The sequence below is a fragment of the Podarcis melisellensis genome (assembly GCF_964234715.1).
Source record: "Podarcis melisellensis genome assembly, chromosome: 6".
Lineage (NCBI taxonomy): Eukaryota > Metazoa > Chordata > Lepidosauria > Squamata > Lacertidae > Podarcis > Podarcis melisellensis.
The window spans coordinates 38,497,149-38,524,664 of NC_138538.1; the positions used below are offsets into that span (position 1 = coordinate 38,497,149).

The 27,516-nt window shown below is 41.0% G+C and overlaps 2 protein-coding genes across 13 annotated transcripts in view; both read right to left on the reverse strand.

Annotated features, from left to right (window-relative positions):
• Positions 1-134: 134 nt before the first annotated feature.
• On the reverse strand, positions 135-21,905 carry LOC309372642 (zona pellucida sperm-binding protein 3 receptor-like). 2 transcript variants are annotated; one of them, XM_081916443.1, is made up of 8 exons: positions 20,878-21,905; positions 17,862-18,056; positions 15,674-15,856; positions 15,068-15,259; positions 9,079-9,270; positions 6,742-6,768; positions 4,393-4,459; positions 135-964 (listed from the first exon to the last, which is right to left on the reverse strand). In XM_081916443.1, the coding sequence occupies exons 1-7, from the start codon at positions 21,116-21,118 to the stop codon at positions 4,395-4,397; spliced, it is 1,095 nt and encodes a 364-aa protein (XP_081772569.1). In that variant the 5' UTR covers positions 21,119-21,905; the 3' UTR covers positions 135-964; positions 4,393-4,394. The 2 variants fall into 2 exon arrangements, with proteins under 2 accessions (XP_081772569.1, XP_081772570.1); XM_081916444.1 differs by lacking the exon at positions 6,742-6,768.
• Positions 21,906-22,605: 700 nt separating this feature from the next.
• The window catches only part of LOC309372635 (membrane cofactor protein-like), a 47,541-nt gene continuing 42,630 nt past the window's right edge, over positions 22,606-27,516 (reverse strand). For 4 of the 11 annotated variants that reach the window (XR_014169578.1, XM_081916427.1, XM_081916423.1 and 1 more), the window contains one exon: positions 26,002-27,016. The gene's annotated coding sequence lies outside the window, so the exon portion shown is untranslated. Of the gene's footprint in view, positions 22,657-23,010; positions 23,159-26,001; positions 27,017-27,516 lie in introns of those variants that run through there. The other 7 variants (XR_014169577.1, XM_081916425.1, XM_081916420.1 and 4 more) reach the window with 4 other exon arrangements.

A 27,516-nucleotide genomic window follows, 5' to 3' on the forward strand; every position in this document is an offset into this window, starting at 1 on the left:
TTTTGTATATGGCCGAAAACTTACGTTAGTATATTAGGATTTCATTTGTGGTGCAGACTACTCTTGCAAGATTCTCACACAGTATCATTTTAGTCAAGGACTAGTAACTGCCTAAGAAGGTACAGGGACACACACTATCTACACACCATTTATAAAGCAGAGATTTAACATATCACATTGATACATATGCATGATATTTCCTACAATATAAAATCTTTGATTCACAAAAGTACAAAATTATCTTCATCAATTTATACAATTCAGATTTAAAGCAGTGGTCAGTATAAACCAAGTGCATCTCAAACATGAAGTCTTACCCCAGAATGGCATTTGTGAACTTCTAAAATCCAAAGAGATTTTGAAAAAAGCAGCCGAGTGTTGCTCTGGAAAACCATCATGGATAGTAATGACATTCTGTTTACAACAGAAGGACTACTACTGTATTTTGATATATTGGATTGAAAGAGGTTTTTAATTAATTCAGGGTAACCCCTTTTCATGACAACGGAGACTGACAGTGAAGCAGTCTCAAAGTGGATACAGCCCTGGTTTGGGTTTCTTCTGCTCTACAGAATTTAATGATGTGTTCAACATCTTTATGCTATACATTTCTCTAACAGCAGAAGACAGTGACAGTGCAGTTGAGCATATACACGGTGTAATGACATGATTGCATGGGGTAAGTTGCAATGACTAGACATTAAGGAGAAGAAAGAATAAAAGTCAGAACAGATGTGGCATTTTCAGAGATAACCTGGATTTCTTTTAACATTTAGTTCCATCCTTAGAGACTGTTGGGGAATGCAGCAGTTTGTTCATATAGAATTCACCAAGGTGCTGCCACAGCAGCATTTGTCATTACACAAGTCACTTTTCCAAAGAGGTATGAAGATTCAGGAGAGCTTAAGCATCTTTGGTATTCTAGTATACTTGGTGTATCATCTTAGCAGTTGTTTTAGAATAGCTAGAGTAAATGAAAAAAGAAAGTAAGATTTTAAGCTTCGTATAGCTCCTACAATTAACTGCAAGTCCTATACTTTAGCTTGAGGAAAGTAACAACAAAACAGTACACTTTTAAGGGCGAGTAAAATAATTTTGCCAAAAGTTCTACTTTTGGGTTTTTTCCAGAGCAACTGAGTTAGTAACTTAGAGCATGATTCAACCTTCAAGCCCTGCTAGAACAAGGATAGTTCAGTTGGTTAGAGCACCGTGCTGATAACACCATGGTTGTAGGATGAAGGGGCTGAACTAGATTATCCTCAGGGTCCTTTACAACCTTACAGTTCTATGATAATGACACTGGGCAAGCTCCTGACTCTTAGGTATCCTATTTCTCAGGGATGTTATGGTACTGTTAATTTATATGCCGCCTTTCAGCCAAAAGACATACCCAGGGTAACTGTTGCAAGGCTAACACTCTCTCAGATTCCTGGAGTAACTTCAAAACTTCTAACTCTGAGAACTCGAGTAAGGACACAGAATACAGTCGTACCTCTGTTTATGTATCCCTCCGGATACGTAAACTTCGGGTTGTGAACACGGCAAACCCGGAAGTGTATATTTCTAGGTTTCGCTGCACGAGCATGCACACAAGCACTGAATCGCGCTGCATGTATGTACAGAAGGGCGCCTCTGGTTACGGACTTTTCGGGATATGGCCAGGCCTCCAGAATGGATCCTGTCTGTAACCAGAGGTACCACTGTATAACTTTGTACTGTGAAAGATTCTATAGAAACAGTAGAATAGATATTCCAGTATCTAATTGTGGGATGTAATCCATTGGTACAGTTAAGTGCAACATTCCTTATTTCCCTAGAGTGGGCACAGGCAGGGGGACATCCAGTCAGTGTAACTTCCTGTTCCACTGATCTGGAGCATCCTCCCCCTGCATGTGACCTGGAAGATGGACATGGCTCTGGCTGAGTCATGCAGCCATTTCCTCAGTCCTTTCTTGCTCTCTTGCTTGCTGATCTTTTGCTGCCATGCTGCTCTCCGGCAGCTATTTTGTTATCTTAATGTAATTTTGCACTTGAGTTCAATCTCCATATGAGACAAACTCAGACTTTATTGTGTGACTATTAAGTAAAGCCTGCCTTTCAGGGATCAAATCATGAACTGAAATGTGAGTAAACTTTTTGTTACTTTACTCAGAAAGACTCTTGTGTCTTTATTCTTGTAAGAGGGATTAAAGGGGACACCAGGAAATAATCTTAACTAAGGGATTCAAACAAATCTGGAAACTAGCTTCCAGCTATATTGAGGGGAAATTGCTCTGCTACATCACTCACTAGTGTGAATGAAGAAGGATAATACTTATTCAATATATCCTTTCCTACTATCCTTAACATTCCCACACTAATTACCATATTTTTCACTCTATAAGATGCACCAGACCATAAGACGCACCTAGTTTTTGGAGGAGGAAAACAAGGAAAAAATATTCTGAACCCCAGAAGCCAGAACAGCAAGAGGGATTGCTGCGCAGTGAAAGCAGCGATCCCTCTTGCTGTTCTGGCTTCTGGGATAGCTGAGCAACCTGCATTCGCTCCATAAGACGCACACACATTTTGCCTTTTTAGGAGGGAAAAAGTGAGTCGTATAGAGCAAAAAATACGGTACCTCATAGGGCTGTTGAAAGGATAAAATGGAGAGAGGGGAAACCATGTACTGCACCATGAACTACTTGAATGAAAGGTGGAATATAAATGAAATAAATAAATGAATAAAGCTAACCAACAACATAAACTGTGATAGTTCTACTAGCAGGTGCATGTAATTAAACCATGGTTATAGTGTCCAGTTTTTAAGAAAAAAGCTTGGGATGGAACAATTTAGAGCAGACATGGGAAGAGGTGCTTAACTCTTACCAGTTCTGCTGCTTTCCTACCTCAAATCCCTGCCTCTACCCCATAGAGAGTTCAGATTCCAGTTTTTATTTAGGGCAGAGAAGTAGTAGGAAGGGTTCAGCATCTCCTTTTTTTCTTTATACTGCCCCATTCCAAAATATTTTATTTTAAAACAGCTGTTAGATTTAATTACATGCTTCACATGCAAATGCTTAGTTCAGCCCAGAGTCTTCCATTTAAGTATTAGTATTGTAGGAATTTAATTTTAAATGTATTTATTTAATTTTATTTATATATGATAATGATTTTCACATTCATAACTATACATACATTTTAAGGTGAAATAAACACTCTGAAATAGAGGCTTGCAGAACTCTCAAAATAATGCTTACTATATTATAAATGTAACCCAACTAGGTGGGCTGGAGGGAGGCTATAGGCTTGTCTGATAACATTTTTATCATGCAATTAGATCTACTGCATGTGTTTATGCTGAATAACTAGAATAAAGCCTTGTTTTAACAAACAATGGGTTAAATGTTAAAGATTAAAAACACTTGTTTCAGCATTAGTATTATTATTTTTTGTTTGTTTCTTGAATCTGTAGCTTTCCCTGGCATTTAATATTGTGGGGGCTAAAATATCAAGGGCCCACAAGCTTAATACAGTGGTACCTTGGGTTACAAACACCTCGAGTTACAAACACTTCGTGTTACAGATTCCACTAACCCGGAAGCAGTACCTATGGGTTAAGAACTTTGCCCCAGGATGAGAACAGAAACCATGTGCTGGCGGCATGGTGGCAGCAGGAGGCACCATTAGCTAAAGTGGTACTTCAGGTTAAGAATGGTTTCAGATTAAAAACGGACCTCCGGAATGAATTAAGTTCGTAACCACTGTACAGTGGTACCTCAGGTTACATACTCTTCAGGTTACATATGCTTCGGGTTACAGACTCCACTAACCCAGAAATAGTGCTTCAGGTTAAGAACTTTGCTTCAGGCGGCGCGGCGGCAGCAGGAAGGCCCCATTAGCTAAAGTGGTGCTTCAGGTTAAGAACAGTTTCAGGTTAAGAACAGACCTCCAGAACGAATTTAGTACTTAACCCGAGGTACCACTGTATAGGAAAATTAAAAAGACCCTGGAAAAGTAAGCATGTATGCTCCTCAGATTTCATCAGTTAAATCCCCTAAAGGATTATTCAGTCATAAACTAACTGAAGTGATTGAATCACCAAGCTCTTACATGCACAGGAGTGGGCTGCCTTACTTTTTTAAAGCACCACTTTAGCTAATTTTTTTCATTAGCAGCGCCTTTCATTAGCAGTGCTACTTTGGAGGACCTGCACCACATTTAGGTGTGGGCTTTCTGGGAGCTATAAGGCTTTATCCCCAAAAGTAAGTGCTTAAAAGCCCCTGAATGCATACACACTTTCTCGGATAAGAGATCTGGTCCCCCAGGCCCCCTTTTCTGTGTACATAATGTGTGTGGTGGTCCTTAGAGGTGCAAAGAAGAAAGGAGAGTAAGAGGTTGGTAAAGTCTTACCTTTATCCGGAACACAAGGCCGTGTAAACCGATTGGGCTGGCAGCCATAAGAAAATAAGCAAACATGCTTTAAAACAAAACAAAAAAACAGGAAAAAGTCACCTTAAGAACCCATTAACTGGTTTACTTTGAGATAGTAAAGAACAGAATGCACATGGTGATTTCACCACATTTATTTTCAAATATGCGGAACCATTTGAAATAGCTGCTTTGCCATGATTTCCAGAGATACTACTTCATAGACAATATTGTGTGAATTCCCCATAATTTTGTAACCATATGGTAAAAACCATAAAACTTCCTTGTATCGTTTCTTCTGGATGGAAAAAATACAGCAAAGGAATTAAAAACAAGAATGAATATTCTGTACAACAATAAAGCTCCTGAACAAACATTGAATAATATTGTAGTTTGCTTCAAGAAATGATTGGAAAACCATCCATGAGGCAATACAACTGAGACTATTATTCAAATTTTGGAAAGAGGCAATGTTGATTCTAATAATTGAATCAGGGAAACATTGCCCACACCCTGAGTTTTACAAACAAGTTCTGCTTCTTAAAGAAGAATTTATTATAACACAGTTTCATGTGTTAACTCAGATTAGGCAGAATTTATTCAAAATAGGAAAATATCAGCCAATATATAGTGACATAATGTCATCAATCCAGCAAATACAATCTAGTCAATAGTGTACATCTATTTCATTTTGTAGAAAAGGCAATCAATCCCAGGGTGGTCCTTAATAAGAGTTTTACTACATTTCTGTTCTGAAGGCCAGTTCAAAGGGATGCTCATGAAATATCCATCATGCCAAGTGAGTGTTTCACATATGCCTTCCAAATTGCCTTTTCTTGTCACAGTGGATTAGAAAAGAGTGCCCTATTCATTGCCTCACTTCTATATTGGAGTCTGGAACTTGAGACCCCAGGGCCAAGCGTGACCCTTGAGGCCTTATCTGCCAGGCCACAGCCCCACATTCTAGTGCCATTGCCTGCTTGAAATGATACCTCTGTCTTTGCTGGATGGTGAGATATACTTGTAAGAAATCACTGTTTTTTTGCATGATTGGATTGTGGAACATTTGAACAGGTATCTGAAAGCAGTTTTGGGGGGGGAGCACAGCAGATAAACTGAAGATTAAGACAGGATTGAGATTCTGTGAGTGTCTATTGTTTTGAAAAGAGGTATTCAACTGGATCTGGAGATATTTAAACTCATTCTGAAAGTCCAAATTTGTAACTTGGGGGTCCTCCTAGACTTAGTGTTATTTATGGAAGCACAGGGAACAGAAGTGCCTAAGAGTATGTTTCATCAATTTTGACTGATGTGCCAGCAACATTTGAACCCAACCCATTGGACCTATTTGCTTCTGAGCCCAAATAAAGTGTGGGTTTTGACTTTTACAACACTAAATGTTTTGTGGTCGAGTCACTTATCGGACTGCCTATGCCAGGCATGGGAAACCTCCAGCATGTGGACCAATCTTGGTCTATCAGGTCTGATTTGGTTTGTGAGGCCATTTCCCCCAAACCACACCCACTTGTTAATCAACTGTTTGTTGCAGTGGTAGGATTCAGTCCTACTGGGCACTATTTTGCAAGTTCTTTCCCTGTGGGGAAAATACTAGTAATGCATACTCATCCCCTCCCCACCAGTCTGCAGGTCAACTTTGACAGGTAATTGGAAGCAGCCACCTGTCAAAGTTAGCCCACAGAGTGGGAGGAAATGAAGATCTTTCCCACTGAGCCACAAGCTTTCTCCACCTTGAACATCTTATTGACAGTTACAGAAGCCCTATTTGAATGCTCACCAGCGGAGTCAGGTAGGTTGGTGGGCAGAACACAGAGAATTTATGACAGTGGACCCAAGGATACAAAACTCTCTACCATGGGAGATGCAGGCTTTGAAAATATTTCTGATGCAGACCATTTTTTAAGTAAGAGGTTATGGTTTTATTGCGTTATTCTAATGGCCATGGTTTGGATTTTATGCTGAATTGACAGATTAAATTAAACCAATTCTATGGCAGAACTTTACTGGAATGATGGAACCTCCATCACACCTTCACCTCAAGTTCATTTCTACTACACCCCATATTGCTGCCTTAGCAACCATTTGCTCTTTTCCTCATCAGGAAAAAAATGCCAGTGCCTGTTTGCATTTGTTCCTCTAGACAAAGTAAACAGTAGTTGAAATGTGACAGTTAAAAATGCATAACATCTGTTGAATAGTGCTCAGCTTTCCTATTGTAAAAGTGTGTAGACTCTGCAAAACTCTGGTCCTTGTTTAAGAAATTTGAAAATGCATTTTCAGGTATTTCTTATTCAGTTTCAATAAATTACATACCAGCTATAAGCAGTACGAAGACAAAACCTAGAAGAGAGGGGAAATGATTCTGATAAGTGAGCTTCTCACAAAACTTTAATACTAATTAAAAGAAATGCTCATTCGCACTGGCAGTCACATCAGAAATAAATTTTAGCTGAAGCACTGCCAATGACTATTAATTTCAAACTACAGCTGGTGGACGTATTTCAGGGCCAGAGTAGATGTGATGCTAAATGTGTCACGTTATTGGGTATTGTTCTTAAAAAGGAGGCATGGGGGTATTTTTTTGTCCACTTGTGTGGGGTGTAATCCTTTCCCCCTCTGGTACTGTCCTGATGAAAATTACTAGCTCAGTTATTAGCCCCACAAGGAAAGCACCAAGTGGCACCAATTACATGGTTTCAAAGGTATCTATTCCACCTTTTAAAGCATTGTAAAAATATTTCTGTAAGTCAAAACAATGTACAATCACTATAAGAACATTTCAATAGTATTAACAGCAAAGGATAAAAGCAGAACCAGGAGATTACAACTATCTTAGTTACCACTGAAGGCCAGGAGAATTAAATGTGTTTAATTCACACTTGAAGTCTATCAGGGATGCCACTCATATTTCAGGAGGGAATTTCAGAGATGGGGTGTTGCCACAGAGAAACTCTAAGTGGTGGGGCAAGAGGACTCCAAAGATGTAACCTATATTCAGGTTTGTATTGGAGGAGGCTGTCTTTCAGATATTTTAGTCTCAAAACACTTTAGATCTATAAAGGTAAAACCAGCACCATAAGTTGAGTATGGAAACAAATCTGAAATCATTGCAACTGATGTAAAACCAGCATACTATGGTCTAAAAGCACATACCTGCCAACTATGTTTTGCAGCAGCTGCAGTTTCCAAAAACTTTTCAAGGGCAGCCCTACACCTGTAAGTGACCAAGGTATGTGTCACCATGGCCAGAGCTATCTTTTCCAGGAAGGTAAGTAACTAGTACACCAGGCAAAACTATGTCACAACCCTGGAGCTGGATTCCTTGTCTTCAATGGATGAGGGCAAGAACTCTGAAGCAGAAGGGGAAAGACCTGCGGGACCAATCCTAGAAACACTTCCATCAGATACGTCTGTTATGCCAGTGCCGCTCCAATTTGAGGATACAGTGTTGCCATCTTCAGACTCTAAGGACTCCATCACAGAGGCCCCGGTTGAGAGCAGGGTCTCCCCTGCTCCACTGGAGTAGAAGACTGATGGAACAGGCTGGGGGCCTTTAATTGAAAAGGCATCTTCCAGTGAGACAGGGCTAGCAATGGGGCTGCTGCTGCTATATATGTCTTAGTCTCTGTTTGATGCTTGCTGAAATAACACTTTCTCCTCCTTGAGCAAGGTGGGTGGTGAGACCACATCTTACTCAAGTAAAGGAACAACTGGGAACTGACTTTAAGTACCTGCCTCAAAACTGACATCACATACAATGTAAAGTGTGAGATGGGTGGACATATTTTCTTATTGCGGGGGGGGGGGGGTAATGCTGCTGCAGACCAAATTTGGAACCCTGGTGGACCAAGTTTGGCCAGCAAGCTAAAGGCTCTCCACCTTGGTCCAATTTATTACTCCAAAGATCTACACGGTCACCTTAGTCCTTAATATCCAAAAAGAACCTAGGATCCAGTGAACAGGTGGTAAGTCTCAAGCCTCCAAGAAGCTTCTCTACATCTTAAGGTTGGAATACATGACTAGATATCATTGCAAATCCATCCATCCTTCTTATCAAACTCTGACATCCAAGTACAATAGCAATTTTATCCACAAAATGAAACACAAACTAGGTTTATGACAGTGTATGCTCATGAATGTAGTAGTTCCTTCCCCATCTGGCCATTCATTTCTGTTTATAATAGTCTAGTTTCTTTTTCAATGTGGCTTATAAAATGAAAGGTAAGAGAATACTATTTGCTTCTAATTGGTTTTAAATATTACACTTCTTAAAGAGTTGGTAGAATGGAAATTTACTTTACTTCAGATCAGGAATGAGGAACCTATGGACCTTCAAAGTTTGTTAGGATTTGTAACGAGTTGTAGTAGTCCAGTAACACGTGGAAGCCCTATTCCTGATTTAGATTATCCACTGGTGTCAGGAACAGGTTCCCTAGCCACCTATCCTCTTTCCTAGCTCACTCACAGGGACTCTTAATTATTACAGAGGGTGCTCCCAGTGGCCTACTGCCAGGTGAACTGCTCATATGCATCAAACTCAAGCTAGTAATAGAAAGAAAATCTCCTGTATGAGGAAAAGCAAGAGTGACACCTGAAAAGTGACAGCAGTGTCAGATAAGTGTTGCTATATATCTACAACTTCATACGTACTCAGGTAACAAGATGGAAGTTTAGGTGACCATTGCTTCCCACCAATGTAGCGAATCTCAGATGGCCCTGCTAATGTATAGCCAGCAGAACATCGAATAGTAACTGTATCTCCAGGCTCATAGCTGGTTTTCTTCCCCCGGATTATTTTTGCATTACGGATAGACAGGTAATAAATGTCTGGTGAAGTTCTAACTGAAAACACAAACTATTGTAAACAAAACAAAGCAACACTAAAGCACACATTATTTTCCAAATATTTCATATTTTAGCTTAACAAAGTGTTGTTGTGGTTGGAAGGGCTGTAGCTCAGTGGTAGCACACTTACTTTGTATGCAAAAGATCCCATGTTTAATCTATGCTATCTAGGGCTGGGAATGCCCCCTGCCCAAAATACTGGAGAGCTGCTGCATGTCAGTATGGGTAATACTGACTTAAATGGCCCTATAGTCTGACTTCGTAAAAAAGGCACAATTTAATTTGCAACATGAAAAGCATTTGTCACCAAAACATTAAGAAAACATTGCAATGTACAGGTGAAACTAAAAAATTAGAATATCGTGGAAAAGTTCGTTTATTTCAGCAATTCAACTTAAAAGGTGAAACTAATATATGAGATAGACTCATGGCATGCAAAGAGAGATATGCATGCTTCTACTTCTCAGTGGTCCAATATTGCTCTATTTGCAATACTTGTTTTGCTTATTTCATTTAATATTCTAATTTTCTGAGATTGTTAATTTGGGGTTTTCATCAGCTGTACGCCATAATGATCACAATTATAGCAAATAAAGGCTTTACATATTTCTCTTTGCATGTCATGAGTCTATCTCATATATTAGTTTCACCTTTTAAGCTGAATTACTGAAATAAATGAACTTTTCCACAATATTCTAATTTTTCGAGTTTCACCTATTAAGCTGAATTACTGAAATAAATGAACTTTTCCACGACATTCTAATTTTTCGAGTTTCATCTGTATAGTGTTGTAAATTCTTAATTCTTGGTTTGTATACAAAAATCCTTTATATATATATATTTATATATATGCAGGTTTTGGTGTCCTCGGGTGTCTTCCCGTGTAAAAGTTGGGGTGTCTAGGCGACGTTTCGACGAGGTCTCACTCGTCATCTTCAGGCTGGTGCTTTCGGCTTCTTGTTACTGGACCAGAGCAGGATCTCAGTGTTTGAGTTCCTATAAATACTGTTGAGGGGGTGTGGTGTATAGCCTCCAATGTTCTGGGCAGAGAGGAAGTTCCCAGGCTAGTGTGCCTTTTCTTCTTTTGTTCCTTAATTACTTGAGGGATATCTTGAGTGATTTCTTGAGTGATATCCTGAGTACCACTTAGGTGGGTCATTAGGTGTGGATTAGTTGCTAAAGTCTTTGTGTCTTGACCTCTTGAACTTTGTGAAGAGTTTTTCTGAGAAGATGGCTGTACTGCACTTAGTTGTGCTCTGGCTTGGCTTCGTGTATAGGGGCGAGCTGTGGTTTTGTGGCCTGTGTCAGCCAGATCTGTGTAGGGATTGCAGGGGGGTGCAGCATCCGGAGGTGCCACCATGGTTTGGCTACTGGATGGTGTCTGTAATTTGTCTGTGGAGAGGGTCTGGGTTTGGGTCTGGTGTGTGTTGGTGTGGCCAACAACCAACTTCCCTTCCTTGACGTCCTAATCTACAAAAAACCTGATGGCTCCCTAGGACACACTATCTACCGGAAAAAAACACACACCAACCGCTACTTACATGCACAATCACACCACCACCCTGCACAAATAAACTCCGTAGCCAAGACTCTCATCTCCAGAACCAAACGCCTGGCTGACAAAGACCACTTGACAACTGAGTTACAGAATCTCTCAAATGTGTTAATTGCCAATGGATACCAGCAAAACAGGGTTACGAAGCTAATCCAAAAAGAAACACCCCCCAAAAACCAAGACACAGAAGAAAACAATGGCATGGCCCTCCTTCCTTATATCAAGGGCACTACAGATAAAATTAGCAAAATCCTCCATAAACACAATATCAAAACAGCCTTTTGCACCAACCAAAAAATAGCCAATATCCTCAGAAACCCCAAGGATAAAATCCAGTTGGAAAACCAAGGGGTCTATGAAATACCCTGCAAAGTCTGCCCAGCCACGTACATTGGACAAACAAACAGACGAATAAATGCACGTATCGCAGAACACAAGAATGCCGTCAAAAAAGAAGAAAAAACTTCCTCTCTTTTCCAACACATGAAAGAAACAGGACACGAAATTAATTTTGCAGATTCCAAATTGCTCTTTAACATGGAACATCACCACAAGAGAATAATCATGGAAGCCATCGAGATAGAGAAACACCCTCACAACATGAACAAGCGTGACGACACATCCCGCTTGCCAGACATCTGGAAATTAGCCCTCCCCACAAAAACTGACACCAGATCCAGAGGCACACAGAACGCTATCACCAATCAACCACACCAGACCCAAACCCAGACCCTCTCCACAGACAAATTACAGACACCATCCAGTAGCCAAACCATGGTGGCACCTCCGGATGCTGCACCCCCCTGCAATCCCTACACAGATCTGGCTGACACAGGCCACAAAACCACAGCTCGCCCCTATACACGAAGCCAAGCCAGAGCACAACTAAGTGCAGTACAGCCATCTTCTCAGAAAAACTCTTCACAAAGTTCAAGAGGTCAAGACACAAAGACTTTAGCAACTAATCCACACCTAATGACCCACCTAAGTGGTACTCAGGATATCACTCAAGAAATCACTCAAGATATCCCTCAAGTAATTAAGGAACAAAAGAAGAAAAGGCACACTAGCCTGGGAACTTCCTCTCTGCCCAGAACATTGGAGGCTATACACCACACCCCCTCAACAGTATTTATAGGAACTCAAACACTGAGATCCTGCTCTGTTCCAGTAACAAGAAGCCGAAAGCACCAGCCTGAAGATGACGAGTGAGACCTCGTCGAAACGTCGCCTAGACACCCCAACTTTTACACGGGAAGACACCCGAGGACACCAAAACCTGCATTCCTGTACCCGTGAAAATCTACGAAAGCATATATATATATATATATATATATATATATATATATATATATATATATATATATATATATCAGGGCCAGGGCGGGAGAGTGCTAGAGTTCTGTCTAGTCAAGTTGAGTGGGATCAATTCCAATCTGTTACCTCCGAGGATGTGGACAGGCTGCTTGGACGAGTGAAACCAACCACCTGTCTCCTGGATCCTTGCCCATCCTCGCTTATAAAAGCTAGCCGGGAAGGACTGGGCGATGGGCTTCGTGGGGTGGTGAATGCTTCCCTCCGTGAGGGAGCCTTCCCAGACCCGCTGAAAGAGGCGGTTATTAAACCGCTTCTTAAAAAACCATCTTTAGATGCGGCCACAATGGCCAACTATCGCCCAGTCTCAAATCTTCCATTCTTGGGCAAGGTGATTGAGCGAGCGGTTGCCGAACAACTCCAGGCACGCCTGGAAGAAGTGGACCATTTGGATCCCTTCCAGTCGGGATTCAGGCCTCATCATGGGACTGAAACTGCCTTGGTCGCACTGGTTGATGATCTCCGGCGGGCTAGGGACAAAGGTGAGAGCTGTTTCCTAGTTCTGCTGGATCTCTCAGTGGCGTTTGATACCATCGACCATAACATCCTTCTGGACCGTTTTGAGGGGCTGGGAGCTGGGGGCACTGTCATACAGTGGTTCCGCTCCTTCCTCCTGGGCCGTGTTCAGAAAGTGGTGGGGGGGATGAGTGTTCAGACCCCTGGGCTCTCACTTGTGGAGTGCCTCAGGGTTCTGTCCTCTCCCCCATGCTTTTCAACATTTACATGCAGCCGCTGGGAGAGATCATCAGGAGGTTTGGGCTGGGTGTTCATCAGTATGCGGATGATACCCAGCTCTACCTCTCTTTTAAATCAGAACCAGTGAGGGCAGTGAAGGTCCTGTGTGAGTGTCTGGAGGCGGTTGGAGGATGGATGGCGGCTAACAGATTGAGGTTGAATCCTGACAAGACAGAAGTACTGTTTCTGGGGGACAGGAGGCGGGCAGGTGTGGAGGATTCCCTGGTCCTGAATGGAGTAACTGTGCCCCTGAAGGACCAGGTGCGCAGCCTGGGAGTCATTTTGGACTCACAGCTGTCCATGGAGGCACAGGTCAAATCTGTGTCCAGGGCAGCTGTTTACCAGCTCCATCTGGTACGTAGTCTGAGACCCTATCTGCCTGCGGACTGTCTCGCCAGAGTGGTGCATGTTCTGGTTATCTCCCGCTTGGACTACTGCAATGAACTCTACGTGGGGCTACCTTTGAAGGTGACTCGGAAACTACAACTAATCCAGAATGCAGCAGCTAGACTGGTGACTGGGAGCGGCCGCCGAGACTATATAACACCAGTCTTGAAAGACCTACATTGGCTCCCAGTATGTTTCCGAGCACAATTCAAAGTGTTGGTGCTGACCTTTAAAGCCCTAAACGCAATGAACTCTACGTGGGGCTACCTTTGAAGGTGACTCGGAAACTACAACTAATCCAGAATGCAGCAGCTAGACTGGTGACTGGGAGCGGCCGCCGAGACTATATAACACCAGTCTTGAAATACCTACATTGGCTCCCAGTATGTTTCCGAGCACAATTCAAAGTGTTGGTGCTGACCTTTAAAGCCCTAAATGGCCTCGGTCCGGTATACCTGAAGGAGCGTCTCCACCCCCATCATTCTGCCCGGACGCTGAGGTCCAGCGCTGAGGGCCTTCTGGTGGTTCCCTCATTGCGAGAAGCAAAGCTACATGGAACCAGGCAGAGGGCCTTCTCGGTAGTGGCGCCCACCCTGTGGAACGCCCTTCCAGCAGATGTCAAAGCGATAAACAACTACCTGACACTCAGAAGACATCTTAAGGCAGCCCTGTTCAGGGAAGTTTTTAACGTGTGATAGTTTACTGTATTTTTGGTTTTTATGGAAGCCGCCCAGAGTGGCTGGGGAGGCCCAGCCAGATGGGCAGGGTATAAATAATAAATTATTATTATTATAAATTATTATTATTATATATTATTTGGCACTTTCCACAATGTCTCAAAGCAGATTCAAGATTCACATTTAAAAACAAATACAGCAAGAAAATACAAAAAGCCAGATTTGATCTAAAAAGTGATAAAAAATATTGTAAAAATGATAAAACCTACCACAGCCAACTAAAAATTACAACTACAATCAGGCCAAATATGGTCTTGATCCCTGCAGCATGATTCCATTTAACTAACAGCCTGGATAAACATTAGTGCCACAATTCCACAAAGGAGGAGTGACCACTTAAAATGTCCGTTCTTGTGTTGCCACCTCCCCCAGAGGTGGGTACACTGAGGAGGTCTCTGATTATAACTACAGAGTCCATGAAAGTTCATATGAGGTGACGAAAGCACCTAAGGTATTGAGGTTCTGAGCAATGTAAGGTTTTATGGCTCAAAATTAGCCATCATCCTTCCTCTGCCATCAAGTTGTCAGTAACAAAGTTCATTGAGTTCTATTTCTTTTTATATACTGATCCGATTTGATGTCTCTCCCATTCTTTCAGTTTCTGGAATTGTAGCACATACAATAATGAGCAAAATAACAATCCCAGCTGACTGTTTTTGAGCAATATTGTGCTGCGTATACTCCCAGATTAGTTAATTCAAAAGGAAAGGATGCAACTCTCTGCTTTAATCCCATGCAATACATTTCCTTGAAAGTAGGCAGACACCATACCACTTTAAACAATTGTTCTGATTAGTTCTACTTTTCCCCTAGACTATCCTTTGAACGTAAGGCAAAGCAATGCCTTTTGAATCCAGCTAGCAATTAATCAGTGTAGCTCCTCTTGCATTATATGTGAGCACAAACATAGGGAGGTATTAAAGTAGTAGCCCTATGATGAGGTATTAATTTTGTGGTAAATAAACACAGAAATCACTGAATACCCCAAAGCTATATTTATACCTACAGAAACATGCTTGCACAGGAGGATACCAGGAATTGTAGCCTTGGCATGCTACATTCATCTCCATGGTTTCATCAGGAAAAGAATACTGCTTATTACAGGTTACAACAACACTTGTTCCAATCTTATACTGATGTTGCAATGGACGCACAGTCCCACTAGGAATTAATGGGGCACCGCATAAACCTGGATCAACTGCAACAAAAAAGTCCCCACAAAAATTGTAAAAATAAACATTGTGTTCCATGAGGGAAGATGAAATATAAATGTAAACAAACAAACTTGTTCTAGCTAATTAAAGATGAGAACTTACAAGAGGGAAACTGAAAGAAGAACTGGCCCTTTATAAACACACATTCCTCAAAGTGCATTCTGCCAGGATGTCAAATATTCTTTTAACCATTCAACAGTCACACATACATACTTTGTTAATGCTATTCAACAGGATAAAAGTAGGAGAGAATTTGGGAGATGTCCCTTCTGATGTTGAATTTATAAAGTGAATTTATATAAAGTGATGTTGAATTTATAAAGTCCACATTTAGTAAACCATCTTTTATCACTGACTGAGGAAGCATAATTGCTATTTGAATGCTTTGATATTCTTACTTTCTTTACATGAAGGCAGCGCAGGATACCAGCTACTGTTCGCTCCGCATTTAATTAAATAATTTCCCATCAGAAAATATCCAGTTTTGCATTCAAATATAATAGTGTTGCCATATGTATACGAATGTCCAAATCCGCTTAATATTAATCCATGTTCAACTACTGGATCTTTACATTTCACCACTATAAGCAGACAGGAATATTAAAAAACAAAAACTAAGAAATAGAACATTGCATATAGTTTATTTACATTTTCTCAAATGTCATTATATTCTGCTGAAGCCTTATTAAAAAGTTAGTTTTCCAAAAAAAACCAACAAAAAACCTGATACTCACTGTCTGGCTATATGTTACTCTGTGCCCTATGTCACAAGTTCTCTACAAAAGCTGTTACTACCGTAACTGCCCTGCATATTTAAAATAAATAAAACTAAAACGTGGTGTCACTTGTATTAGAATTGCTGATCTGTATCTAATGTTTAAATTGGTATTCCAAACAATTACAGTACATATATATATATAGGAACATGTGCACGAAAGCTTATACCCAGAACAAACTTAGTTGGTCTCTAAGGTGCTAATGGACAATTTAAAAAGAAATTATTTTGACTGCGTCAGAGACCAACATGGCTACCTACCTGAATATATATAGGAAATAATCCATTAAGGAGATCACAGGTGGGATCTTCTAGAAACCTCTCCAAGGTTAACAATTTATTAGCTCCAAGTGCTAATACACATATGGTGACAGATCCAGTACAGAAATGCTAAACAGATACTATGGAAGGCCAATCCATCCACTGACCATTAGACCACAAAGCATGATGAATGGATCTCTCAAATGTTTAGATTTTGCAGAGAAATGGCTTTATTCACAGTTTTAGTCATGATTTTTAAAAAATGAACTTCTCTCCCAATGCAAATAGAAGCCATATAAGGAAACAAAGTGTGAACCCCACTCCCCATGCCATGATCGTGCATCCAATCTATCTCCAGCCCCCTTTGTGTGTATAACCTGATAAGTGAGTCAGTGAAGGGTTGTGATTTGAGCAAACTCATAAATTCATTAATTTAGCCAAAGCTAGGAAATAATGCTGGCTAGCTTCCTCATGAGACCAGCCTGGCAATGGCTTGCTGGGAGTGCCTCTTGAAGAAACAAAAGGCTGATAGTGGTCTGGTTTGTGCGCCCATGCAGGCTGGCAGGACCAGGTTTTTACAGAGACACATGGGGATGGCACTGAATCCAATGCTGTGCGGCTGGGAAGGACAAGCCCCTCTTGAGATTTAAATGTTGTGAACTCTCTCTCCATCAAAACCCAGGTGGTAAATATGTGTAAAATAAAGTCTCTGCTGTACCTCATTCTGAAGGAACACAAACTGTGGTCAAGTGCCCCAGACCCTAGAATCTTGTACGCATTCAGCAGAGGTTAGGGCGACATGTATAACTGTCACTGTGGGTACCCTGACTCCACAAAATTTCTGTGTGCCCTGACCCCCTCTAGATTCCTGAGTGGTGGGGTTTAGTCAGTGTTTTGATTAACATGGTGAGCTAAGTGGCATTGGATTTAACAGTGCAAAAGGGAAGCTAAATTTATTTTCCAGTCCAGGGCATCACCTTGGTGGAGGGGGTAATGCTGGAAGTGGAAAGGGATGGGTTGGTTTGAAATTGGAACCTAGAAACAAAACATCATTCTCTCTGAAAAGTAGCAGAGAAGGAACGGCCTGTAGAGCTAATAATCTGCTAATGCACGTTAACCAAAATCAGGACCACTAAGATAAACTGCTCCCCATAATAAATAAAAATCAATGAAAATACTTAGAAAACTGATGTTCTCTCCCTCCCCGCCAACAAAAATCCTGGCTACATCCATGAACTCGGAGCGTGGTATATAGCCTCACTGCCTGTAAACATTAGGGCTTCCCCATTCGCTTCTGTATAGTACAAAAGTGAAATGCAATGTTTACTGAGATAGAGCACAAACATAAAAGGAGAACAAAAGTACCTCTGTCAATCACTCCACACATAAAATATCATTAAACAACTTAGGGATTCTGAACATGAACAATGAAGCTTAATATCAATTCAAAGCCAAATAAAGGGAGGGATACAGCTATCTAGAATAAAGTTCCCTTTTAATATATTATGAATCATAATATATCATGAATGAAGAGTAAAAGAAAATGCAACCTTTGCATTTTGGGGGCTTTCCCTTCCACACTCCTTTAGTATCACCATCCACGCCACAGGAAATAGAGTGTGCTCCAATAAGAGAGAAATTATCACGGCAAGTGTATGTTATAACTGTTCCAAGAACATAAAAAGCGGCTCCAGTCCCATTGTGAGATCCATTAGAAATGTTTGGAGGAGCTGTACAGAAGAAACCTAGAAACATATCAGAAAAAGTTCATATTCATAATGCTATAATAGTATTATATTTTGGTTATTCAATTCTTGATGCTTTAAAATATTAAAATTTATTTAAGCATGTTGTTGGTTGACATCCATCTATCTTGAGAGACAATGGAGTGTGCCTCCAAGGGCAAAGTCAAACTAGTGTGTTAACAACACTGAAGTGACCTCCCCAGGGCAGTGTGTATACAGGTCCTGCGCTGCCCAGATGACAAGTAAATTTCTATTTTATTTTGTATAATGGCGGCAAAATTGTAATATTAGACCAAAATTGGGGGAAACCAATAATTATTTCTCTTTAAATAGTTATTTGCAGAGTCATACATATGGGAATTTACCCACAGAGATAGAATCTTCTGGAAAGCTCTAAAATGATGCTTTTAGGGCTGAGCAAAACTAGTTCAGGGAACAGTAGTTCAGTCCCCAAATGGAAACAACTATCCCTGTTTCAGGGAGGGGTTTTTTACCTTTTAATGCCTCCATCCCATTTTAAAAGCACTCTTGCCTCTCTGTAAAGGCACTCTTTCTTGGAGAGGCTTTCTACTGGCCATTACAGTATTCTCCTCCAAAAAAGATGCAAGATGATGCAAGTTGTAGCACTGTGTAACATTGTCACAGTGCCTTCTAGGAGGAGAATGACTGCCTGGAAGAATGTTCTCCAATTCCTGTGCAGCTACAGAGAACATTAATTATTTCCCTTCAAAAATCTTCCCCAGCTTCAGTGCCATTTTTAAACCTCATTTTTATATAGAAAGAAATGGTGCTTGCTGAAGCATTTGGAGGGTAGTTGGGATACAGCAGACAGAACTCTGTTCTGGTTGCTCCCTCACAACAGGCAGCATTTTTAAATGGTTAACAAAAAAATGCCACAACAGGTGACATTTCATAAGTGTTAAAGTCAAAAGGGATAAAAAAAGAGAGAAGGAAGCCTCTACTACTGCCATGGTAAGTACATCTCATCCAAAACGCTTTGTTCCCAACCCCAACCGGCCCCCCCAACCCCCCCATAAATAACTGAAATCTGGTCCTGGCTACCTATGAACTGGATGGTCATTTTGTCTCAGCTCTGGAAATTCACAATACAGTCAATGGGTTGAATGTGCTTCAGGTTGAGCGCATTCGAGTTGCGCCCTGCGGCAACCCGGAAGTAACAGAGCACATTACTTACAGGTTTCGCCACTCACGCATCTGCAGACACTCAAAATGACGTCATGTGCATGCACGGAAGTGGCAAAACGCGACTTGCGCACTTGCAGACACGTCTTAGGTTGAGTTCAGGATGTGAATGGGGCTCCGAAACAGATCCCATTCGCATCCCGAGGTACCACCGTACCCTGATTTTATTACCTTTGCAGAGTCTCCCATGTGGAGACTAGAGCTAATTCATCAGGAAGCAGGTATAAAAGTGCGCCAGGCATACAAGCTCCTATGCCATAGGGTTGTCATACGTCTGGGAAATCCTGGACATATTCTCTTTTGAGGGGCCAACATGCCCACCTGAGGGGATTTTTATATTTTAAAGGAAATGTCCATTTGGGGGGGGGTATTTATTTATTTATTTATTTATTTATTTGTTGTTTTGGCTCAGGCAGCTCAAGCACATTTGGCTTTGCACGCCACAGCTGCTGCAGCATAAACTGGGGAAAGAGGCTCGTGGGTGCAGGTACTTTGCATGTTATCAGGGAAAGGGAATTGCAATCTGGAAAAGGAAACTTGAGAGGAAAGAGTAGGAAGTATTTGAGCCATAAGATCCCTGCCTTTGTAACATATCCTAATAATATCCACGGGCATGGAAGGCAGATTGAGTATATGGATAAATAATAATAATCAGGGACCTTACTGTGAGTGTCTGCTATAAATTGCCAAGCCAGACTGAAGACTTGGAATGATGCCTTCCTAGAGCAGATTACAAAATATTCAAAAAGGAGATACACAGTAGTCATGGGAGACTTCAACTGTCTTGATATCTGTTGAAACTCAAATTCTGCCAAGAATTAAGGTTCAGCAAATTTATCAATTTCCTCACTGACAAGAGGCATGTGAATTGGGTGATTTGCCAGACATTGTCTCTGATAACTTATTGCATTCATTGTTTGTGGCAATATGCCAGTGACAAACTGGTATGAAAATATGGAATAATTGAGCATGAACACAAAATGAGCCAAGGTTAAGTATCTATTTCAAAGCGCATATTCTAGGTTCTTTGGGGATTGTTGTAGTTGCTAAAACACAGAGAAACCTGTTTAAGTAAATAATATGATGAAATACCTACCCTCTAGTCCACAATACTTTATATTTCCACAACAGTCTAACTACACGTTTTGTAAATTGCACAGCTGGCAGCTATTAGTGGGTACCAAACACTGCATTAAAAAAACAACACCCCACCAATGCAGTCTTTTTACATGCCAAAACACTCTCCCCGCCCCAGGCAACCAAACTATTCCTCAATATCTTCCCCATGCGCGCTTACTCCGGAGTAAATGCAGCTGGCTGGGCAGAATGGCAGCCTGGCAGAGCCAGTCGCCTGAGGATGTGGAGCCCAATTTGTTCCGCTTTTAGCGGAATGGGGGGCGGGGCCTCGCAGCTGAGCAAGGAAGGACACCTCGGCGCCACCTGGCGGTAGGCGGGGAGAGAGACACCCGCGGTTACCTCAGGCGCCTGGAAAGACCCGCCCATCGCGCCGCGCTTCGTGAAGCCTCAGGCAGCACGAGGGGAGACGGCGGGAAGGCGAGCGAAAGGGGCAAAGGGAGGCTCAGCGGCCCCTAGAGGCTCTGTCCTCCCTTGTACTCACGCACGCTATCCTGAGGCAGGGACCACTGAGGGAGCAGTAGTATCGATATCCCCGTTAACCAGAGAGCCCGCAGAATCCCCCACGACGGCCGTTGCATAGCGCTGGCCTTAGAAGACGGCGACGAGCCAACTGCGCATGCGAGGGTTGGGGGAGAACGTTCGGAAGGAGCTGTGCGGTGGTGGCGAGACGCGCGCGCACGCTCTACGTTTCTACGGGTCGCATCCACCCCGCGCGTTAACATCACCTGAAAGAGACTAACAGGTGGCTCCCATACGACCTATTTAATAGCTCCTTTGGAGCTGGCACATCCTTGTTACGTCCCCTGCCTCTCCAGGCCCGCGACAGCTGCAGTAGCTATTGCGGACAAAGTAGCTGATCATTCACGGTTGTTCATGTCCCTGTGTAAAGGACCACCTTCCTTGTAGAAATCTGCTACTTTGTACCTTCTAGCTGACACATTGAAACTTTCATCTGTTCTACTTTTAGTTCTATCCATCCTTGAAGAGTGAAGTTTTACTGATTTTCAGTAAAACAGAGATTGTTTTCTAAGTATTTTTAACCAATTATTAAATGCTATGTCTATAAAGGGAAAAGGATACTAGAAATATTGTGAGAGGCTTATGAATAATTTAGAACAATCCTTCAGTGTAGCTTTATTTATTTAAAGCATTTTTATACTAGTTTATTTTGTAATCCAGAGTGTTACATATTATATAACATGAACATACTACACCACAGCCACCCATGCACAACTATTAGGATTGTCCCACCACTCCATGCCTGTGAACTGTTGGCCGTATGGTATTTCTAGTGTAAGAATTTCTACAAGTAAATAAACACAAATTGCTTCTGTCACCTCCCCCTCTGAAGCCTTTCCTCAACTGAATGCAAACACTATTACTTTTATTCATCTAACATGTAAAATGGAGGTGCCAAATAAAAGCAAAAGGCAGAGAGCATGTGCTACCAGCATATGGGATGTTTTAAGATCCCATAAGAACTGTAAAGGAAGCAACATAGAAGACAATTGTATTAATGGGCTTGACAGTGGTTTCTTTACTTCATTGCAGCTGTTCTCTAAGGAACAGCAGAAGTAACAAAGACAGTCTGAAAGGAACATACACAGTTGTACTATTCTGCTACAGAGGAGCAAGTACCTATAGAGAGAGAGGTGTGGTTCTTTACAGAATCCATGACAATATTGTGAACATCTCATGTAGAATGAATACTGCCTGCACATATCTTTGATGCAATGGCCATTAATTGGTTGTAGTCTGTTGCAATCTACTTTCAACCTAGTATGCTTCTGTTTCCTAGTTTAGATGTAACAGGAAACGGGCTTTAACAAAACATGGTCTTAGCACAAAAAACAGCATACAATAAAAGAAAATTGAAGTGAGTAGGGAGTGTGCAAGTATAATCCTTGTTCTAAAACTGCCAAATTGTACTTTATTTAGCTGGGATAGTTGCATTTAAATTTGCCCGCCTAAGTCAGAACTATCTTTAAAAAACTACTGTATTTAAAAAAACCAAACATTTTTTATTACTTTACCGTAATTTATCATGATTAAGTTAGAGTTGAAATATATCCTGAAATACAAACTAATCATTACTCATAAACCTCACACTCATCTACTTGCCAACACACAGCACATTACTCACACTCATCCGTTTTTACCTTTTGTTGTCTTCATCATTATCAAATTTTGCAAGTTCTCGGGGGTAGGGAACCAGCCATTTGTTGCTACTGCTGCTTATATTATTCAGGAAAGTCCACACCTGAAGCAGATTAGTCAGCTGCAGTTTCTCCTGCTCAGTTTTTTCCCCTGGTCTTGTTCTCTGCCTAGCAGCTATATTACATATCCACACAGCGCACAGTTTAACTATAAAACTCACTTCTATAAAAGGCAATGATGGCCAATACAGCAAGGCAAATACTTTGTTCTTATGTATAAAATGGGTTGAAACTGAACACAATTTCATTTCACTATAGATTACAGTCTATCTAGTTTACCCACTATATTTTACATATTGAAGAATTCTGATAAACCTTTTGATATTTGCACCCATTGAATGTAAGCAAAAAAGCCTCAAAGTGGCACAGTGTCTAATAAGCATTTTAAAATGTTGAGATTTGTATTCATGTATATGCTTTATTTCTTGCAAAATAATATATACAACACAAATTCAACCTTAAAGTATTTGATTCACATAAGTACAAAATACTCTTCAGAATTTACAGTTTATCCCTTGTAGCTTTAAGGAAGTGGTCAATGTAAGCCTAAAAAGAAAATAAACCAATACAAAATATTATACAACAACACTGGTAAGTTTCTAAAACGAAAAGTGACTTTAAAAGAAACAGCTGTGTGTAGCACAGCTACATCATAATGAGCTGTGCTGATGTGCTTATGTTTACAACAGCAGAACTAAAATGTATGGGCATATGGGAATAAAACTATTTGTAAAATCAGGAAATTCTTCCAAATGTTTAGTCAAAATTTCCTTGCACCTTGAACTTGTTGATAATGAGCAAAGTATTGGAAGACACAAGATCTACCCACCTTGGAAGAATGGCAGATGAAGGTGATAGACTATATGGGACTGGTAGAAATGACTGGCAGAATCCGAGACCAGGGAAGAGAGACGGCGGAAGAAGATTGGAAGAAATTTAAGGACTATCTTAGGAAACATTGCAAAATTAATGAATGTTAGAATGATATTGGTTTAGAAATTAAGTGGTTTTCAGCTGTAATGATTAAGTAAAAGAAAAGAAAAGTTGAAAATTAAATGAAAATTAAGGGAGAGGATTTGTTGAATTAATAATTAGAAATTGGAATACAGAAAGGGGAGGTATGAGGAGGTCGGGGAAGTAAGTTATAAGAAAATAAGGGAATGAAACTTTAGTTGTTTTTAAATGGTTTTTAGTTTTGTATTTTGTTTTTTATATTTGTTATTGTTTGTGTTTTGTTTTTATTACTGTTTTTTTTGTGTATAACTTTTGAAACTTCAATAAATATCTTTTTTAAAAAAAGAACTTGTTGATAATGCATCATCTATGTAACAGGGTTTTACCATGTCACCTGTTACCATGTCTCTTCTCTAGCCTAAGCACACCCAACAGTTATTTGGGACGGACAGTTAAAGCAATGGGGTCTGAGCTCGCCAGAGGGCAAAGAGGTGAAACTAGCTATGAAACATAAGTGAGCACCTATAAACTTCAAGTGACACATTGGCATCAAGTGAAGCTCTGGCATGTGGAACTTGATTTCTGAGGACTTCACAGGGAAATGCAGTATATGCTGATGGCTGGTGCTATGCTGGAAATGCCTTGTTGACCAAGATGTGCAGCAATTATTGTGTTGCATTTTGTGAAAATTCTGTGAGCTGTGTGGCTAAGAGCCAAACACCAAAACTCTCAACTGAAAGCAATGGTCTGGAAGGAAACACAAATGCTTTGGTTGAATTGAGATATGAAAGCAGACATCTTTTTGGTCTGTTGAAATAAAGCCTGACTTGATACTGAGAAATGGGAGGATGCTGGAAAAAACAGCAATCTAGAACATTTGGGGGTTTATGAAGGAAGAGAAAACCCAAAGTGTCATGCATCTGCTAGAGGTATCTTTCTTGGCAATGGGAAAATTATTTGAAGGGTACAAGCCTTTGTACCCTGAACTCTGTTTCTACTGCCCCATTGCAGAAGAGTTTTTAAATCCTCCTCTAAAGCCAAGTACGAAAATGGAGAATGACAGAGCCTTACATGGCTCTGGAGTCACAGTCCATCATATGATTAAAGGTGTAGATTTCTTGCTTTGCCAGGCAATGCTGCTTGTGTGAGCCATCCCCTGTCATCTAGGATATGCTTGAAGAAGAGAGAGGATTTCTCCCAGAGATAATGTTGATGCTGAGGTACACAGGCATGCACTGCAGAGTAAGAATGTGGCATTAGGTTAAAACTTTCAAACCATTACATCCACCTTACATCCCTTCTCATTTGTCTGAGCCAAAAGGGATTGTACATCAAGGGGAGCAATAGTTAAACCACATGCATGGAAACTAGCTGACAAGCTCTCTCTCATATGTTGCTCCAATGTGCAAATAGTTGCTGCAGGGACAGCCATATTGGCTGAGCGGGACAGTAGCCCAGGCAGCAGAAGAATAATAATGAACAGAGGTTTTTATTATGTATAAATCCAGCAGAACCCAAGTCATTGGTCTGTTTCCCTGATACTTTTTTCCCTTGCTTGCATTCTGAAAATATGGCAGTCAAGTTAGTCTAAGTAGGTGCACTGCCTCATGGTCAAAGGAGCTGTCTCCCTGGCATGGTCTGGAACTGAAACTAGTATTAATATGAAGGTAGTAAGACCAGACTCAAGGGATGTAGCAGTTGTCAATGGCCTGGGTCCCAAAGTGGATAGTAAGGCTCAAGGGGACTGTTACAGTGCTTGCAACTGTATTATATTGGAGAGCCCTGTGAAGGTGAACTTGATTCAACAGAAATGAAAACTCCAGAGTTTAATTGCATAACCAGTTTTTGTGGGTGTGGGGATTGGGCGACTCCAGCAGAGTGAGTTTGCTCTTACAAAGTAAGCCAAAGGCAGTGAGTGTATTTTGGTATGCTGGTCTCGTAAAATTTACACAATGGGGCAAGTGTCCAACACCTGCCCCTTTTCAAAGCAGAGAAGCAAACAATCATGACTATCTGTTGGTACTAAAGGGTTAAGAGATAACAAGTCGCTCTAATCACTGAGCAGCTGGAAGTCATTAAGCATCCAGGAATGTGAGTTAGTTTGTATAAATAGTCAGTTCACCCGTGTGTTTTTCCCCTCCCCCCTTGACCTGACTCGCAGGCTCAGTTTGTGGCCATGGGCGTGTTTGCTGATATGAGTTAAGTTTAGAGTATAGTTTTCTTTATGCCGGAGATAAAAGCACGTGTGCTTTATCGCCAGGGTTTTTCTTTTGTAAATAAAGTTTTTTCCTGAGTTCCAAAGTGCTTGCTCCAGGATTCTTCATTGAAAGGTACTGACTCTCCTGCCTTCTTCAACCGCTGCACGAAATTCTCTGCTGAGATAAGATTTATGGAGTTGGAAGCGCACTGGACGTTTACTTAACATTAAACTGAATGATAAAGTTTGCTGCCTCGGCTTAGGTACTTTGAGAACCAGCACTGAGGTGTGCTAAGAAAGCATGGAGAGAACACTGAGGTAAAATGAAATGCAACATTTGAAAGGAAAAGAACTGCATAGAGATAAAATAAAACAGGGGGAAAAGATGGGACCAATGCAGTGGTCAATAATGAACCAAGTAGGAAGACAAGGGCATACCACTTGAGGATATATATTAAGGGCTAGAAGCAGACCTGCCACCAAAATGTTTTAAGTGCCTTCTGCAAGAACACCCCTGCACATTAGTGTCCTCTAGATGCTTTCTACTGCAACTCACATCAGTCTAGCTGACTTGACCAATGCTCAGGGATTATGGGACTTGCTGTCCAAAGCATCTAGAGGGCACTAAGTTAGGGAAACCTGCTCTAGAAAGTTGCAGACGCTGCTCTGTGCAGGCACAGAACCCATATGAAGGACTGTACAGAGACCATAGAATAATCCTGAGTACAGATGCTGGGGACAAGCAATAGGGGAAAGCTATCATCCTTATACTGTGCTTATGAGCCAGTTGCTCCTAGAGAAAAGGGCCAGACTTCAAGGATCTCAGTTTCACATAGGAATGCACTTCTTATGTTCTTATCTGAGACTAAACAAAGAATGCAAATTATTCAGTTTTATGAAATGTTTGTATAATTCACCAATTTAAGAAACAGATGAGTGTAATAATAATAGTAATAGTAATAGTAATAGTATTAGTAATAATAGTAGTTAGAGGTCTGTCAAGACTTAGTAGGTTTTCCAGAATCTAGTAATATTTTTTTGCTTACCAATGAAGATCACATGGCACCCTTGACCAGGCACCCTACTCTACTTCACAAAATGCCTCAATGGATTCCTTGGAGCACCTTCAGAAAATTGTAGTCAAAGAACAGCCAGAGGACACTATGTTTGCCATCCCAGTTTTAGATTTTCAGGTGTGGAGAAGCTTAACATAAGCTTTCATTTATTGTCTAAGCCAATACAATATTTATAACCTTGTGAGAAAACAAAAGGGAGAGGGACGGTGTCCACATACAGCTGTGTGTCATTAAATTTCAGTGGTAATTCCAGTTTTGCAATTGTTTTTAAATCAAAAGCAGCTTGCAGAGTGAGGGATCTAGAGCAGAGAAGAGCTTAACTCTTCGAAAGCCTGCTGCTTCTCTGCTCCATATCTCTGCTCCCATCCCACTTGTGTTCAACTCTGAAGACTGATTTAGAGCAGAACAGTGGTGGGCAAAGCAACCATCTTTGTTCTAAATTTCCCCCTTCTGAGGTGGCTTTTTTCTTCCAAAAAGTAACTGTTGGGATTGCAATATATGCATCTGCATCTAAGTTTAAATTGGCCCACAGACCTCTACTCAAGCTGATGCCTACTCTTTTGTTTTTATATTACTACACTTACAGAATTTCCATATTCATTACTTAAACATTGAAAAGTGGAATATGAAAGAGATACCTACCTGTAACTGTGTAAATTACAGGTGTAGGTTTGAGG

Excerpts from the sequence above, each read along its gene's own strand:
- LOC309372642 (XM_081916443.1), bottom strand. The coding sequence starts at position 21,118 with ATGTTAACGCGCGGGGTGGATGCGACCCGTAGAAACGTAGAGCGTGCG. Across the intron at positions 15,857-17,861 it reads AAAGCCCCCAAAATGCAAAG|TGGTGAAATGTAAAGATCCA; the intron begins GTTGCATTTTCT and ends GTCTGCTTATAG. Across the intron at positions 15,260-15,673 it reads GCTGCCTTCATGTAAAGAAA|TTGATCCAGGTTTATGCGGT; the intron begins GTAAGAATATCA and ends TTTTTGTTGCAG.